Source organism: Polyodon spathula, chromosome 3 (genome assembly GCF_017654505.1).
Source record: "Polyodon spathula isolate WHYD16114869_AA chromosome 3, ASM1765450v1, whole genome shotgun sequence".
Lineage (NCBI taxonomy): Eukaryota > Metazoa > Chordata > Actinopteri > Acipenseriformes > Polyodontidae > Polyodon > Polyodon spathula.
This window is the reverse complement of record NC_054536.1, coordinates 67,966,740-67,985,221: the sequence shown is the minus strand read 5'-3', so window position 1 is coordinate 67,985,221 and position 18,482 is coordinate 67,966,740. Positions and strand designations below refer to the sequence as shown.

At 37.6% G+C, this 18,482-nt stretch overlaps 1 protein-coding gene across 3 annotated transcripts in view; it reads left to right on the top strand.

Annotated features, from left to right (window-relative positions):
• The window catches only part of LOC121313349 (kinesin-like protein KIF13A), a 121,832-nt gene that overhangs the window by 88,192 nt on the left and 15,158 nt on the right, over nt 1–18,482 (top strand). For 2 of the 3 annotated variants that reach the window (XM_041245770.1, XM_041245767.1), the window contains exons 15-31: nt 2,132–2,218; nt 2,762–2,919; nt 4,396–4,606; nt 5,246–5,408; nt 5,970–6,113; nt 8,106–8,255; nt 8,966–9,130; nt 10,204–10,377; nt 11,003–11,154; nt 11,660–11,792; nt 12,709–12,855; nt 13,888–13,923; nt 15,751–15,850; nt 16,412–16,538; nt 16,943–16,998; nt 17,485–17,609; nt 17,835–18,011. In XM_041245770.1, the coding sequence (XP_041101704.1) occupies nt 2,132–2,218; nt 2,762–2,919; nt 4,396–4,606; nt 5,246–5,408; nt 5,970–6,113; nt 8,106–8,255; nt 8,966–9,130; nt 10,204–10,377; nt 11,003–11,154; nt 11,660–11,792; nt 12,709–12,855; nt 13,888–13,923; nt 15,751–15,850; nt 16,412–16,538; nt 16,943–16,998; nt 17,485–17,609; nt 17,835–18,011 (2,305 nt within the window). The remainder of the gene's footprint in view (nt 1–2,131; nt 2,219–2,761; nt 2,920–4,395; nt 4,607–5,245; nt 5,409–5,969; nt 6,114–8,105; nt 8,256–8,965; nt 9,131–10,203; nt 10,378–11,002; nt 11,155–11,659; nt 11,793–12,708; nt 12,856–13,887; nt 13,924–15,750; nt 15,851–16,411; nt 16,539–16,942; nt 16,999–17,484; nt 17,610–17,834; nt 18,012–18,482) is intronic. The other variant, XM_041245768.1, reaches the window with a different exon arrangement.

Genomic DNA, 18,482 nt, shown 5'->3' with positions numbered 1-18,482 from the left:
GGATTTATTTTTGTAGTCGACCTGCATACCTTATTAGCGTTGCATCAATAACCAAGCACATTGTTGCTGTAAACCATGTGAAACAATGTTCTCTATTGTGAATTCCAGAACCAGATCATAGCCCCCGCGCTTAGCACTGACTGCCTTCCAGCCATCCTCGCAAAGAAGAAAGCTGAACAATTGTGAATGCACAGCAAATTGAACAGTAGCTGTTTCAGAAAAAGGATATTTAACAGAACTCAAAGTGGTATCAAATGGTTTACATGTAATGTTAGTGTCAGAACACCCTGCAGAGTTTGCCATTGCTATATCCCACCTTGTTCTCTGTCCTGTAGCTTTTATATACTCCCGATTTATTTATATATTTTTATTCACACATCACAGGGTGTAACTCAGCTGGAAAATACTTGAGAGCCTTAATCAAGGGCAAGATAATGTACCTTGTGAATATCCTAGTGGGAGCTATTGGAACATGAAGCCTTTATTTACAACATTCAGAGTCCTGTCAATGCAAAACAGAAAATTAAGTTTCTGAGAGTGCCAGGAGAAAGAGTTTCTTTTTGAGCATCATAGTGTTTTCCCACAGTGCACCACTCTTTTCAGTTAGTGAACCAGCATTGTTTCAGGGGAAAGCACGAATTGCATACCCTATGATGCTCATACAAGAGATTCTCTTTCTCCTAGCAAACTCTCAATAACCTCATTTGCTGTTTTGTATTGCTAGGGCTCTAAACTTCTCAATAGAGGCTCCATGTTTCAGTCACTCCTATGTGACAGTACATTGCTACTTTACTGATAATGGTGGGTCAGCTGACGAGAACTTTAAATTGCTGTCTCTTATGATTCTTGGCTTTTCATTACCTATTTATAAGGGCCATGCTAGTGAAGCAGGTTATGCTAATGAATTCATTAATCTGTAAGTTTTAGGTTGGATTTTGCATCATTGGTCTGTTTTTTCTCTTTGGGGGGGGGTCCTATATTTATAGATGCAGTAAACTTCAGGACAGGTCAAGAACAATCCCATGATAAGAAAGGCTAACCCAATATTAAGCCAGGCGTGTGTTCTTTTCTAGTTGTCTGTTGACTACACCAGCCATAGTACAGTATGTCTTCGAGTGTTAAAAGTATTCTGGCAGGGATCTGTACATACTGTAGAGCCAGCCGTTGAGGGTTTTTAAGTGTAAGGCTGCTATGATGAGATGAGCATTCAGCTTTTAAATTCACTTCTCAAATAAATAATGGCTCATATGCTTGTGTACTGTATACTGTAAGTTATTTATGATGTGCTTTCACACTTCTTATTTCTGTGGTTTAGAGGATAACCTCTGCTTCCAAAACCCTGTTTAGTTTAATTAACCTCCTAAATGAAAATGAAACGCACAGGAATACAGGTGGTTTCTATAAAAGGCATACATGCTTATCTAATTAAATCATATGCTCTGTTCTGCATGCCAATGAAGACCCAAGGCCAAAAGTACAAATATTTACTGTTCAGTTCATCTTGTGTGTGTGTGTGTGTGTGTGTTCTGTATTTCAATCTCTGTCCCTGGAGTTCACTGTGTTCTCCATTTAAAGCAATAGTGTATATATATATATATATATATATATATATATATATATATATATATATATATATATAATCACACCTGCACTGGAGTGGGTTAAACTATACGCTACAATATGTTTTAGTAGAAATGCCCAACACAGTTCCTAATTCAAATACTAATCATTCTTCATAAAGTGTCTTTTGTTCAAGTACATCAAAGTGCAAGGACTTTTGGCTTTGTCTGGAGCGTTTAAATTATTATTCAAATATAAGTGTTGGGTATTCACTGATTTTCTTTGACAATCAATAATGACTCGCCCAATAGTTTAATGACTGATGACCAACAGGGAGACTGGAAAAATCATTCAGTGGCAGCGCAGATTCACAGATTCACTAGGGTGCAGTGCAGATTTAGAGGTTGACTTGCCTCCATGATGAGTGAAGACCTGTTGTTTTTTTCCCAGACTCTGATATTCTTGTCTGAATGGAATTTTAACTTGTCCAATCATATCATATGTGTGGAATGCATATTTGAAATGGCTTAGAAAATGAAAGATTCACATTCTATTTTTCTTCTTTGAACAGAACCTGTGTAAATGGAACAGTGATCTACTCTTTAGCCCACCTGTGGCATGGGGATCGGATACTGTGGGGAAACAACCACTTCTTTCGGTAATGTGTATGTTTGTTTTTTTTTGGTGGAGGGAGGCATTATTATCCCTTAGGTAATCGTGGCGGCATTTGCAACGATATTCAGATGTCATGTTTACATATTTAGATATAGTACAGTTAGATTTTTATAGAATTTTAAACAATTAGATTGGAAATTTACATGTTTATTAGCACTAATTAGATCCTATGAAAGTAGGTCAGGGAACATACATATGTTTAGATAAACATTCTTTACCCAAATTCTCTTGACTCAAGGTTCTCGTGATCTAGGAATGCAGTTTTTCTGTGACCGCTTAGGCAAATGGACATTATCCCAGTTATTCAGCATACTTCCCATGTAGATCATGCAGCAGAAAAAACACATTTAAATCCTTTGCATTGTCTGCATGGGAAGAATGTTAAATAACTGTGTCCATGTGAGGTGTGAGAACATTTAGGAAAACGGTTCATGATCTGTTATTTCCATATACAGACTATGTAGTATTGCTGAATCAATGGAAAGGGTTTCCTTCCTCTCAACTCTTTTTGTGCTGTTTGCTGTAGAATCAATTTGCCCAAGCGGAAGAGAAGGGACAGATTAAAAGAGGTCGAAAGAGAGTCAGACCACGACGTGGAGACGGCCAGCGAGGCTTCCTCTGAACAAGACTACAGCTATGAGTTTGCCCAGATGGAAGTTATGATGAAAACCCTGAACAGTAACGGTGAGGGTTTTCTGAAAATGAATGCTGCATCTTCATTTTATCTGAAAGTCTTTCTAAAGTGTAATTCCTTTTTACAGGCCTGAGTAATAACTCTGTGTGTTTTTAAGTCTGATGCCATCAGGCACACATTATTTGTATCTTCTTTTTTTAAAGTCTATTTTTTTAAGAATGTACAAGCAATCTTGAAAATATTGACTCCTTTTTTAGTGTTTTATTAGTAAAGGAAACACAATTTTAAAAAAAGATAAGTTATCTTTTTACCTCCAAGCCACCCAAGTATTGTAGTATTGTTTTGAACAACTGTAAATAATAATAATAATAATAATAATAATAATAATAATAGTAGTAGTTGTAGTAGTAGTAACACAGGTGAACACATTAGCCAAACTATTACTTGCAGTTGAACTAGAGTGTAGAGGTTAATTTACCAAAGTCTTTGGCAGTCAGTATAAAAAAAACCGCTTTGCACTGTTATTGCCAGTCAAGCAATGTTTAATCATTATTATATAATATAGAGTTGATATTTTGCCTTTAATATAGAGGCCCTACACATATACCAGTGTAAGCTCATAAATAAAATCTGGAAATAATCTTAGAAAATTCTGAAGATAAATGTTGCACAACCAAAGGTTTGAATGTCTTATTTTAATCTGAATTCTTTAATTGGGTCCCTTTGACTTCACGCCATCCATACTGTGAACCGGGCTCACTCTCTGCGGTTTGTTGCCCCTTTAAAAGTAGACCCAGGACACAGGCACTTGTTTTCAAAAGCGCTGACGTGCTAATTTTAATACTACAAAAATAAAAATAAATGAACACAAACGCCTAGCTCTCACGAACACTAACTAACAAAACACAGGAACATAAACTATAAAACAGGACAGCTAAGCTGTTTACCTGTTAAACAAAACCAAACAAACAAAAACACGCAGTTTCTTCTTAATTTAACAAAAGGTTTTTTACTACCTTTCTCTTAACTACGGCTGTACTCACACACACGCAGTCGGGCTTATTCACACAGCAGCCCAGAACAAACTGGCTGCTTTCTTTAAATATCCTACACCTGGCTCTAATTTACAATGATCGCCAGGTGCAGGGGACAATTAATAATAAAACCATTAACAAATATAATTAAACAATACAAATAACTAAACAAATACACATGTCCAATATTCAAACGTGCTGTTAACTTCAATGCTTTTAGTATAACAGGCAGTGTTGTTTTGTGATGCAATGCAGTTGGGTATACTGCTTTACCCTTCAGCGATATGAAGAAATGGGATATGAGAGAAAAAAAAAAAAAAACCTTAGCCAGAGTAATCTGTTCTTATATATGGCCTGGTAAATGAAGTAAATTTACTTTCCCAGAATCATCAAATGGGTCTGAGGTAGGCTCTCAGACTTGGCATTTAAAGTGGCCCGCCAAGTGGATTTCCTCAATGGTTGTATAATGACTCGTCTCTGTGCTCACTGCAGACCCCATTCAGAACGTGGTGCAGGTCCTGGAGAAGCAGTACCTGGAGGAGAAGAAGAATGCCCTGGAGGAGCAGCGCGTGATGTATGAGCGTGAGCTGGAGCAGCTCCGGCAGCAGCTCTCCCCAGAGCGACAGCACCACAGCAGCATTGACAGGCTCTCCTTCACTTCTCAGACCGACCAGCAGAAGGTCAAGCTCTGGTCTGAAGAAAGGTAGTAGTTTTTTTTTTTGTTTGTTTTAATCATTTCAAACAAGATGGTCCCTATTTTGTTAAGGTTTTGTCCCTGGTGCACCAGTTGAAAAAAGAAAAAAAAAAAGTGTAACTGCTGTTAGAAAATGAATTAAAAAAAGACATGTTGACCTTGTTTATCTTGAGTTTTGAACAAATGCTCACCACTTTTTGGTGGTCCCCTGAGTAGTGTAATAAACGGGTTTGACTACTTTTAAGTCTACCTCCTATGTATTTTGTAAATCTGTTGTTAGGTGTACTCTAACATTCTTGTTAATTTCTCTATATTACAAAAAAATACTTTCAGAGGGAAGGAATTATTCTGTAATTGCTCTAACTAATAAAACAAATACAAACATAGTTATGGTTTAAAATGGCACCTATTGTACTGCACATTCTAATCTAAGCAAATGTGGGGAAAACAGTAAAAAGAAAATGTGATATAAACATGAACTTTTAATATTTACCAAAAAAAAGCTATATTGTTGATACTTCCTTGTCACGGTCTATTTACTGGTCCTCCTGAGGACCCAAAAACTACTTGTTTAAAAATCCAGACTTCATTTGTATCGGTAAAAAAAAAAAAAAAAGGTAATAATTGATTTTCTCTTTGTTGTTCTAGAGATGAGCTGTTCAGGCAGAGTTTATCCAAGCTGCGCGAGCAAGTAGTCCGAGCCAATGCACTTGTGCGAGAAGCTAACTTCTTAGCGGAGGAAATGAAGAAGAACACAGACTACCAGGTGACGCTCCAGATTCCAGCTGCCAACCTCAGCGCTAACAGAAAGGTGATTTTATCTGAAATATTTACTTGTCCAGAGTAGTGAAACTAACTGCAATCTGCGCAACTGTGGCACAGGTTGTTTTTTGTTGCTTCAGGGTTAAAACAAGTGAGTTATTAACTTTTTATTTTTATTTTAAAGCTGAAATGAAATCCAAAATATTGAAAATGTTTCTTTCAAGCTTCACACTTTTTGAATAAAAGTTATTGAAAAATATAAGTCATAGTTATTCAAATAAGTAAGTACATGTATGGTGTTTCATGGCTTAAGGCACTTTTCAGTAATTAGGGTGCATCTCTCTTTCTACAGCAAAAAGACTAATGAAACCAGTACAGTACTTTTTTGAGTGAAAAGTACATTTTTCTAAGTAAAATATTCAAGTATTTTATTGAGAACAGGTATATTTGAGCGAAAACAGAATCTAAATGTGTGTGATCCAGAGATATTGCAGATTATAGTTAAATTTTGCTATAGTAGAATGCAGAATGAATGCTTGTTGTGACTGGACAGAGTTTTTTTTTTTTTTTTTTTTTTATTTTGTATTATATTGTCCCTTTGCTTTTCCAGCGAGGCGCTATCGTGAGTGAGCCGGCTATCCAGGTACGGAGAAAAAGGAAAGGCACCCAGGTGTGGACCATCGAAAAGCTGGAGAACAAACTGGTGGATATGAGAGACCACTACCGCGACTGGAAAGAGAACAATGTGGAGATCGTAAGTACTGGAACTTACTTACCTCCTGGACGTCTCATGCATGCAGTATTCTGCTTCATCCTATTTATTAAAGAATTAAAACGCAGTACAAAAAGCAAAAATCCTGAATTGAAGCTGAACTTTTATATTACACCGTGTAACATTTTTTTTTTTTTTTGTTCCTGGGTAGTAAGTGTTATTTCCTAATTGCTTATGCCTCAAAAGTATAGAAAATGGCTATTGTTCCCCACAAGCTTTGCTTTTGTGACCAGGACAGTGATATTTTGAAATGTACCTATTTTCCAGAACATCCCAGATAGATTCAGTGCTGAGTAAATTTGGAGTAACTTCTAGAACTTTCTAGAACTTTACAGTAATATAAATATTAGTATAAATACAGGGGCCTTAAACCCACCAGTTCAGTTTAGTTCCAGCTGCCTAAGTGGATACATATCTGCATTTTTCTGGGAGGTCATAGGAGACTTCAAAATGGTGGCATTCCTGATGGGTCTCCAAGGCGGTTTTACCAAGTTTCCCTGCTATCTTTGCCTTTGGGACAGCAGGGACACCAAGGCGCACTACCACAGGCGGGACTGGCCACAGCGGACCGAGTTCTCTGTGGGGAGGAACAACGTCAAGTGGGAGCCACTGGTGGACCCCCGGAAGGTGCTGATGCCACCACTGCAATTTGAAACAATTTGTCAGAGCTCTAGATAAGGAGTCGGCAGCCTTCAAGTACCTTCAAGACTTCTTCCGTAAGCTGTCTGAGGCAAAGGTCAAAGCCGATGTCTTTGTCAGACCACAGATAAAGAAGATCCTGGAGTGCAATGAATTCCCCAAGAAGCTCACTAGTAAGGAGAAAGCGGCTTGGAACAGCTTTTTACGCAGTGGTTCGGGGCTTCCTGGGCAATCACAAGGCCGAAAACTATGTGGAGCTGGTTGAGACTCTGGTGAAGAACTACGGAACAATGGGCTGTAGGATGTCCTTCAAAGTCCATATCCTTGATGCTCATCTTGATAAATTCAAGGAGAATATGGGAGCGTATTCAGAGGAGCAAGGCGAGCGCTTCCACCAGGATATACTGGACTTTGAACGCCGCTACCAAGGACAGTATAACGAGAACATGATGGGAGACTACATTTGGGGGCTGATTCGTGAAAGTGATGTACAGTATAATCATAAATCTCGAAAAACTACTCCCTTCTAAATCTTTTGTAGTCATTTTTGTATTACTTTTGTATAAATGCATGTTAATTTGGATTCATATGTTGTTTTCTCATTGGAAATAGGTAAATTTCAAAATATCACTGTCCTGGTCACAAAAGCAAAGTTTGTGGGGAATAATAGCCATTTTCTATACTTTTGAGGTATAAGCAATTAGGAAATAACACTTACTACCCAGGAACAAAAATTGTGTTACATAGTGTTACTGTTTATATTAGCTTTTTTATTTTTATTTAGTTCATTACAGCCAAAAGTTTGTTATAATAAAGGCTGTTATAGCGAGGGTGTACTGTAGTTTACAACTGCTCAAAATTCCATTATATTTTATACTGTGTATAGATGTCATTCTGTGCCTAAAACAAACAACACAATTCTGAGGTTAGAAAATAATATCTCCATAGTTACTCTTTAGTAGTTGCTGAGTACGGTCTGTTTCTGTGAATAATATTTTAAGTGCAGGAGAGGATAATTGGCACAAGCAGTGCTGCAACCTTACAGCCTACAGAGCAGCTCAGGAATACTTGAAAATTGCAGAATGCACACACAACACTTTCTAAAAAGGGCTAGTGACTTTTGTAGCCAAAACAGTATTTAGAGCACAATACCTCCAACCTACAATGTTTTTTTTTTTGTTGTTGTTATTATTTTTATATCATTGAATTGTATGTTTTTTAAGGCCTTTTATAATTACTTGGACTTTATTTTTCATGTTTTAGATATAATTCAGTGTCTGCAATCTGACGTAACCCACAACTAAAATCCACCTCACCTTTGACATTTTCTTTTAGCAAAGCAAGCTCAACGACAAACAGGGTGACCCTTTCTATGAGGCCCAGGAAAACCATAACCTCATTGGTGTAGCTAATGTTTTCTTGGAGTGTCTTTTCCATGACGTCAAGCTTCAGTATGCAGTTCCCATCATCAGCCAGCAGGGGGAGGTAAAAGGAAAAACAATGCAATAAACATCTGTTGACCTTTCTGGGTTGCTATTTTGAAGTATGTATGGTAGCTAATGTCAAAATAGCTGGATGTCAAAAAAGTTCTGTATCCTTCAATTATGGTTTTTTTTTTTTGCGAAAATTACACTTATTTAAAGACAAAGAATAAAGAAACACCTGCTGAAAGGCAAGGAATCCTAAAGAAAAATGAAATAACCCTTTCATGCAATTTTACAATGCTAGTGTCACCACAGTATCAAAGCCTCGTATGTCAGACAGTTGTAAAATCCTTGCATGATAAATGTATTGGTGACCTTCACCTTAACCTTTGACCTTATGCGGTTTCCATATTGAGGTTGACACTTTGAATGGATGTTTGTTTCAAGAAGTTGTTCTGCATTCTGTGAATGTAGTTCACACTGCTCCTGTATCCTTGGTGGCGGAGTTGTTGTTTTGGTAACCTATTTAAATAAGGCAAGGAGATGGTACTGTTTTTTTTTTTTTTTTTTTTTTTTTTTTTTTGGCAACGTCGAGTATGAGATACAAAGCCTGACCAGATAGCCGTGCTCAGCAGCTGGGGCGACCATTTGAAACCTGTTTTGTTACCATGGGGAGCCGTAGCCCGGAGTGCCAGGCAGTAGAAATGGGGCATTATTTACCTTGTGTTAAACAAGGTAAGGCGATGGTACAGGCTGTGGTTTGCTCTCTAGGTTGCAGGTAGACTACACGTGGAGCTGATGCGGGTCAGTGGGGCTGTTCCTGAGCGTCTGGCAGGAGGAGACGACTCTTCTGAGAACTCCAGTGAGAGCGGCAGGTATGAGGTGATGGACAACAATGGAGAAATCGTCCACATTGCAAAGAAACTAGCATGCAGGGTAGGTGCCATTGCCATACATAGAAATTGGAAAATAACTTTTACTGAGATGGAAATTAGAATTTTATAGCCATTCCTGTTCACATTCCAGTTGAAAGAAGTGACAACAAAGGCTTTAAAATCAGTGTTTTTACTTCTCTTATTAGCATCAGCCACATTATCACTGGCTGTCCTGCACGACATCTTGTTTTTGTTTTTTGTTTTTTTGTTTTTATCACACTGCTTCCTGATACCCTATCACTGGTGGTGGTTGGTTTAATGGTCTAACTTCACTTTCATAGACCGGTGTCTTACAGCTGTGATAAACCATGTGTGTAAGTCTGACACGGGAAAACTTTTTCTAAAGCTATACTGGGGTATTTGAGATTGTAATGGGATCAGGTGGACCACAGCTTTAAGGAATGTTTTGAATTATGTTTTCTGTCATAATTTGTTTCTAGACTACGGTCAGCAACAGTCTTGAACAGCTTCATGAATTTCCCACTTCATTTAATCTATCAAACTTTAAAAATATAGCATTTGTTAAATAACTTGCAAGTTAGCTTTCTGAATATGGCTCAATGCTTAATCTAAACCCCCTTTCACACTGTTGCTCCTACCCGGGACAATGCGATTTGATCTGGGTCAGTGAGACACAATGCATGATGGATGTTCGCACATGAACCATATTGCAGCATGGATGAAAGACATTTGCTCTAATCAACATCTGGGCCAATGATTCAGTCCAGAACAGATGAAGGGGTGGTCACGTGAATGTGTCGTTGCTTACAGGACATTGCGTTCGCGCATTGCACGCTTACTTCTGTCACTCAGGCTGAAGTGCTTCTTCAAAAAGCAGTGTGAAATCGTGTACCGAGTAGAGCATGCCAGTGTGATAGGGGCTTAATAAAAGGTTAGACAATGGATTATAAAGCTTTAGTTATCACTCCGGATTAAGGAATGAAAAGTTGGCAATTTTAAATATGTTTTTTTAATCTAAGTGCAACAGTGTCATTTATACCAACCTTGATTACAAATGTGCTGTGGGCTGTGTCTTTTTAAAGGTATTTTACAAGTTCCCTTACCTTCTTCCAGGTGAAAATCAAAGAAGCCACAGGTCTACCCTTGAACCTTTCCAACTTTGTGTTCAGTCAGTACACCTTCTGGGATCAGTCCGAGGCCACTGTTGCACCGCCTATGGTCAACCCTGACATGCCGTCTGTAAGGAACAAGGATGCACAGTTCACAGTGAAATTTGAGCACTGCAAGGTAAATAAAAAATGCAGCTGGTATTTATCAATGTTGAATAAATGTATACTGCTTACAAGTGTCAGCATTTTATTTTCTTCATTTTACATCATTTGTACTTGGTTCACTAATGCAGGTACAGGAATTCCTAGTGCAAAGCTATTGAAAATGTACCTTTACTGGCATGGAAACTACCATTGTTACCAAAGTAACCAAGTCAAATATTTGGTAATGAAGAAAGATATTTTTTACAGGAGTGGAAATTACCATTGCATTAAAGTAAGCTTTAAAATGTACTTCCTTCTTAACCCCATTTTCTCTTTAAATTGTGTTGAAAATGTAGTTTATGTTAGATTTCACAGTTTGATGCACAAGCAATATGAAAATACATGTAATTGAAGAATAAAAGGAAAATATGACACAGGTGTAATAACAAAGTGTTAATTAACCTTAAATAAAATGTCATGTCTTAGCATTACAGCACAGCGCAAAATAGAGACATGTTACAAATTAACATATTGTTTTACTGCAGTTTCATCATTGCTGCTGTGTTACAGGATCCCATTGCTGTGTGCTAAAGAAAAAGCCTTGCCTTTTTCAGTTCACGCTTGCTGATAAGATTTATGTCCTCTTGCTTTCTTTCCAGGACTACGTGGTTCACGTGACGGAGGAATTCCTGGAATTCATTTCGGAAGGTGCCTTGGCGATCGAGGTGTGGGGTCACCGATGTGCAGGAAATGGCAGGTCACTTTGGGAGTTGGACGCAATGCAGGCAAAAACACGAACATTCAGAGACAGGTACACACCAGTATAGTCTTCCTTAGGCTTTTTTTCTTCAGAGGACAATGAAAATGTGTACTTTTTTGTATTTATTTTTGTTTGTCATGTTTTACTTTGGGGGGTGGGGGGGTTACAATGCGATGTTTCCACCGGGAGCATCGCACTGGTGCTCTTGCAGGTTGGGGAGGCATAACTGGAAGGGACTGTTTCTCCTCATCATGCAACAGCGGAGCATACCAGCCACGTGACTTATGAGCTTGGGTGGACACCTGCATGGCTGGCCTTTGTCCATCCACTCTCAAATTCTTGGATGCAGAAGAGGAACATTGCTTGGCTGTGGAATCGAAGGTCAAAAAAAAAAAATGAGGGAAAAAAAATAATTGGACAATCGAAAATGGGGAGTAAAATATTGAAAAACTCTTAAATAAAATTAGGATATTACAGTATAATAAAGGTGGCTGTGGCTAACAAATCATTGTACTGCTTTCTGAGTAGCAGTTGCCTTTTTGTTTTTCCCCACTAGATGGAGTGAAGTGTCTCGGAGGATTGAAATGTGGATTTCCATTCAGGAGCTCAATGAGATGGGGGAGTACACAGCTGTGGAGCTGCACCAGACTAAAGACGTCAACACTGGCGGGGTCTTTCAGCTCCGGCAGGTACAGGAGAAACTTTGAGTGATGGAGTAGGATTTTCTATACTGGGATTCGACCAGTAATAATACTTAGTTTTGCTGTGACTCTGTAGGTCTTTCATTGCTTATATACAAGAAGATAACCAGGCGTGATTGCAGGGAAAGTGTTCACCTTCACCAGTTACATGATTCAGTTCGGTAGTCATTCAGATTTTAGGTTTTTACCCAATTTAAAGCCTGATTTCTATGTAAGGAAACAAAATTATGTATGTGTTCATGTGTAAAGGAGCACACGCAACAAGGATTTAAGCAGCGTGTAACAAGTTTTGTTTATTGAGTTTAATAATCAATGGTCACACTTTTACAGCATAATCGTCATCGTTAGACACACTAATGAGGCCACTAGTTATTAGCAGAGATTGTGTGTGTGAAGCTAAACTTTGTTTCTGGAAGCTTAGTTTGTCTTTGTGTTGGCAGTGTTCCAACAGAGGTCAGTTCCCACACCCCACTCAGTTTCTTGTTCCTTATCTGCAGGAATAAATAGCTTCCCTTTTTTTTCAGATTAGGTTTATGAAAGTATACCCATACTGTGTGTTTGTGTGAAAATACTGTAAAGCCAGATTAACCTAGGTTTATAGTTCTAAATCTAACCAGAAATCAGAATCTTTACAGTTGGAATCTTTGATGTTCAGTGACGATGCCACATTATAATGGCTGAGTGTGCGTCAGGAGTCATTTATTAAGTCATATTAAACAACTGTTCATGTTTTGCTTTTGTATGCATTCAATTTTATTTTCATCTCCTGCTGTAATTTCATTGTATTTAGAAGCTTTTTTGTTTACTTTATTTGACCATTGTCTGCCAAATATTATAATGCAACTACAGTGGACTTGTGGACTTTTGTATGTGTGCAGTGATGGTGTGGTTGTGTCCTGCACAGGGTCACTCTCGTAGGATCCAGGTCACAGTGAAGCCTGTCCAACAGTCCGGCACACTGCCTCTCATGGTGGAGGCCATTCTCTCAGTTTCTATTGGCTGTGTTTCCGCTCGATCAACTAAACTGCAACGGGCCTTGGACAGTTACCAGGTAACACCAGTACATAGGGGAAGAAAAAAACTAGTATTTATATTGAAGTTTTACTAGGTAAACTCCTATTTTTTGCAAGGTAATAAAACACCCCATAAGAATCCAATTACAGTAATGAAGCCACAATGTTTGTTTTCCTGGCTTCTTATAGTTTAGTGGATTGTAAACTTGGAAGGTTTACTGCTCAAGCTTCCACACATAGCAGTTTTAGTGAGACACGTTGCACTGTTACCAGATTATGCCTTGCATTATTTTAAAGGTAACATTTTAAACATGTATTTAAAATAACAACATATCATTTCTTGTACATATACCTTGTACCTACATCTACATACATTTTTCCATTAACCAAACCATCCTAATACTGTTTGTGTACCATTATGTTATTCAGAAATAGAGAAGTAGTTTTTACATAAGCACATTGTCAAGCCTTACTTCCTCAAATCTATTAGTTATATAGACATTTATCATTTCCTACATAGCTGTAGTCTTACTGATCTAAAACCACCAATATTAGGGGAGCCAATATGAGATAACAGATATTGCTGTTATGTCTCCTACATGACTCTCTTCAGACATCTTTTTTGTTTTTAATAGTATGAACCCTAATTTTTGTCACAGCCTTTGACAAGAGTGAGACCATAGTCACTGCACTCAAACAATATACACACATACGTCAAGAACAAATAGTACTGCTAAAAAATAGGAAACAAGTAATCTTTAAAGTATTGTGTAGTCATTTGAAATATTAAGTAGTCAGATTGCTTAGATTTAGTAGTTTTTACTTTCAGAAGGTTTAAGTAATTTGTAGATGATTTAACAGTAATTTTTAGTAATCTTTGTAAATGTCTTTACTTGATATTAGTGACAACTGGTGTTGGTTTGTTTACATTTTAGTCAATGCAAAAATTGTTCACCTTATACCTTACATACAATTCAATATAATTTTGTTTTTGTGTGTGTGTGTGCGTGTGTGTGTGTTTTTTTATCGCTTGCTCTTGTGTTTTTACTGAGTTTATTTTCTTCTACCAGAAAGAGGATGTTGGTGATGATATGGATAGTTACCAGGTATTATGACTACTGCTGCTGTTGCTATGGATACTATGGCATGAGACTCAGCACTGCTAATGGCAAGCTATCCATACATGGGACAGGCAATGATCAAAATAACTGGGGCTACAGTCATGATCATTGATACATTTTAGTTTTTAAACAATGTGACGAGCATTTAACTTCCTTTTTAAGAGACATTCAGGGACATATTAACTCAGCTTTTGCTCACTAGGATTTCGTAGGGAGTCAGAATAGGTCAGTTGTCCACACCCTGCCAGTGTTTTGAGACGGATTTTAGGTGGGAATGGATTTTTATGCAGTGCATTACCTTCCTACTTGTATTGCAACAGATAAATATATACAGAACAATAGTGTTTGGCCATTTTAGAGACCCCTTTGTTCACTTAATATTGTGGTATTACTGAATATTTTAACAAAACATCTTCAGTTTAAATACACACTAAATATTTTAATGAAGCATATGTCCATGGTATGCCAAATAATATGAATGTATTCCTTTTGCAAAATTACCTTTGCAGAAACTTATTTTTGTTGTGAAAACATTATCCACCCCAGTAGTATTGCATTTATTTATCAGTCCAGTTTCTTGTTGGAGTGTAGTATATGGTATAGCATATGTGACAATGTAGCTAGTCAGGCCCCGGGGCCCCCCCCCCCCCCAGAAACGAAGAACGGTCTTGCCACTGCTACATCATTGACATTTAAAAGAAAAATGTTTCACAGTTTCTAAAGCATGGCTGCATGATTTATTTGCATGAGAAAATAATTGTAAATCTGTCACAGGGGAACCTAATCCTGAAACATTTAACAATTACGCTTCTTCACAAGCGCCTACACGCCTAACTACTTCTAATTGAATAAAAATACAGACGATTATGCGCATACTTGCAGAGGTGTAGGTAGTTTTCTGTATTTTTGTGACAAAAGGAACAAGACTGTTTACAGTGCACTTCTATATTAAAATGTTATACTGGATTTCTGTTTTTAAAATATTAAAACAATGTAGGGGAGGGCAACCTATACTTTTAATTGTTTAGGCGATTTTATGGATTATTGAATTAATTTTAAAGCAGGGCTGTCTTCCTAAAAACATGTCATTCTGCCAATATATTTTAATAAACTTCAGTAAAATTGATTAGCTGTTTACAACACAAAGTCTGCTGCAATTGAAGCAAATGAAAATTAAATTGAACATCATATGGATCAAATGATGGAAAAACAGCACCTCCTACAGGACACAGTGGAAGTTGTGACTACTCTTCTGTACTGTGTAGTTTGTAACCAGCCTGTACGTTTGCTGGATGATTCTGTATCAATAGTTAGGTCTGATTTGTTCAGGCATTGAGCACACCAGTAGAATCCAATTAATTGTACAATAAAGTAATAGTTTGCAAACTATAACGTTTAAAATGTTTTTTTTTTTTTTTTAATTTGTTAGTACAATGAAGTTACAGCCTGTTATCAGTTTAATAAAAACAAAACATAATGTTCTGCATTGCTTTCACTTGACTACCCCACAAAACTATTTAAAGGAAGGCAGCACTTTAGAGAATAAAATGGTGACATTGTTAATGATGATCTCATTAACTGATGATCTCATTAACTCCTATCTAAATTACAGATACCTTATCATGTAGCTTTATAGCACAGGCAGTGCTGCTAATGAACTGCCTTTGCAAGCCAGTTTTATGTTTTAAATCGTTGAAGAAACTGCCCCTTTTTTTTTTTTGTTTGCCTTCCCCTAATAATAAGTCCTGTAGTAAGATACACAGCAGGAGCATGTCAACAGTTGTTGCCCCCTTTGTTCTTGTAATTCACCAGGAGGAAGATTTAAACTGTGTGAGAGATAAGTGGTCTGAAGCATTAATAAAACGCAAAGAATACCTGGATGAGCAAATAAAAAAAATCATCAATAAACAAGGTTTGTGAAAAAAGTGCATGTCTGTGTGTGATATTGTTTCTCCATTACTTTAAATACACAAACCAAGAAATAGTAGCAGTAAAAAGAAGATTTTTATGTAGCATTCCTCCACGACCATTTCAGAACAAGGTCTGTTTTTATAGCTTTTGAATTGAGTCTTGTACTGTGCATAATCCTATTGGCTAGTCAAAACTTGAGTTTCAGTCTGTTGTGATTATCAGTGTTGGATCTGGACTAAGCTATGTGATTTAAAAATGAATCATTGGGGGACTTTTATCATACAGTTTAGATGCTCACAATAGTCCTGAATGCAGTCCTGACTTTCAGAACTCCCATTGTTTAGGTATATTATTGAAATTACCTGCTGCCAGGAATTTGAGTAATGAGACCCCTGCTAAATTATCACAGTCTTACCTGTTTACTGTTAGGACCTGTTCAGTAGCCTGATTGCTCAAACTTCTGCCTCCTGCTCATTTAAATAATATAATTGAGGTTCTGAAACCCAGGATGGGTGAAGGACTAGTATCTAACCCTGATCATATTTTGTCTTTTTACCCACAGAGAAAACGGACGAGGATGTGGAGCGGGAGGCCCGTCTTGTGGAGCAGTGGGTGGGGCTGACGGAGGAGAGGAATGCAGTCCTGGTGCCCGAGCCGGGCAGTGGCATCCCAGGAGCACCTGCACGCTGGTGAGTGTCAGCAGCCGAGACCCTCAACCACTGCCCAAAGGTTCTGACGCAAAAGGGCTGCCATAGCCATAATGAGAACCACATTCATATAATTAAGCTACAGTGTGAATAGGAAGTATTATTTATTTATTTATTTATTTATTTATTTATTTATTTTAACGTTAAAAACATCTACATATACAAGTTTGATCAGATTTTGTACGGGCATTTGTTGCAATAAGATACCAAAGATAATGTTAATCACAACACATGGTTCTCCTAGTAACACTATTAAGCATTTAATGTAATTTTTATGTCAAGTTTAGAATTATTACTGGGGATACTTCTGGCAACAAATCAAAGTGACCTCCTGTAATATACCAAAAAGATGTGCGATTAAAAAATATAACTATCCTTTGTTTCAGGGCTCCCTCCCCTGGAATGGAGGCTCATATTCCAGTCCTCTTCCTGGATTTAAATGGTAAGATATTTATGGTAAGATATTTAGGGGGTCCCCAAGTAGCTCATCTTGTAAAAGGATGAACGTGTGGTGTACAGAGCGGTGAGGGGAGCCCATGTCTGTGACCCTTATTGTCCGGATGCTCCGTGATCTACAGTAGACACCTATAGGGTTTGCCTGGTAGCTTGCAAGCATCTGCTATCATTCTATTGGGTGTAATAAAGTAACTGGTTTGTGGATGGTTCTCCTGATCCTCATAATTAAACATTCTACAATAGGGAAAAGTGCAGGAGTAAATGATCTGGACACACTACATGATCATTAAGAATGGACTGTTTGGTTGAAAGGGCAGCATTTTTTAATATTAACTGTAAATTACATTTAATCTTCATTCAAATGCCATTTTGTACTACAAAATGATGTGTAGTGCTTTTGGTCTTCAGTATTGTGATGCAAACACTGTGAATATTGTTTGACACCTAGTTTGCTCCCTTATCTCTTAAACAGCTGATGACCTCACAGCGAATGAACAGCTAACAGGACCTCATGCGGCAGGAGTCAACTCCATTGTACCGAAGGAACACGGGAGCCAGTTCTTCTACTTGCCTGTCATAGGGCACAGTGATGATGAGGTACTACAGACTCTTTAGTGAGGGAGGATGTGTGAATCAAAGTGCTCATGTTTTTAGCTACATTGGTGAAACCCAGGGTAATGTAAGGTCTCAATGGTAATCCATCTGAAGGACACGTAGCAGTGTTTTAAAAAACAGGTCTTAGCTAGTTGAATTTTAAATATAGAGCTTTTTTGTACATAATATCTATAATTATCCTGAACATTTAGCTTTTTTTTCTGCCAGGTGTTAGCTGTTGCTTCTTGGGACTCTTCAATCCATGACTCGGTGCACTTGAACAGAATAACACCTCAACATGAGCGAATCTATTTAATTGTCAAGGCTACAGTTCAACTTAGCCATCCTGCTGCTATGGAGTTAGTGATAAGGAAGAGGATTGCAGTCAGTGTTTACAACAAGCAGGTAAGAACAGTCTGGTTATAGAAAATGGTGATGCTTTAACAAAATGCTCTATACTAGATAGACTAGTTCAAGGTTCAGTCCTGTCAAAACAAAAATGCACGTTGAGCTAGTGTTGCTTTCTGTGAAAAGAACAGAAAGCTAGAGGGGATTTGTGAGCTGGTAGACCTTTTTATAATAAAAAAAACTAACAACAAAGCCATTGACAGCACCAAATGTAAAGTGTGATGTTAAAAAAAAACTGCTTAACTGGTTACTTGGTTAAATGGTTATTTTTTAATCAGTGTTATTGGAATGGAATTACTGGGAAAATATAAGCCATAATCATGACTAATTCAAACCTCTACTGTACTGTAAGGGGGGGTTTATTACAGGGTGGGGTAATTTCTTTTAAGAAGCCTTAATTCCATTTATTTATAGGAAGTTGAGCTTGTGCTTTAAAATTGTTAGTGTTTGCTCATTTGTGCTTTTGTG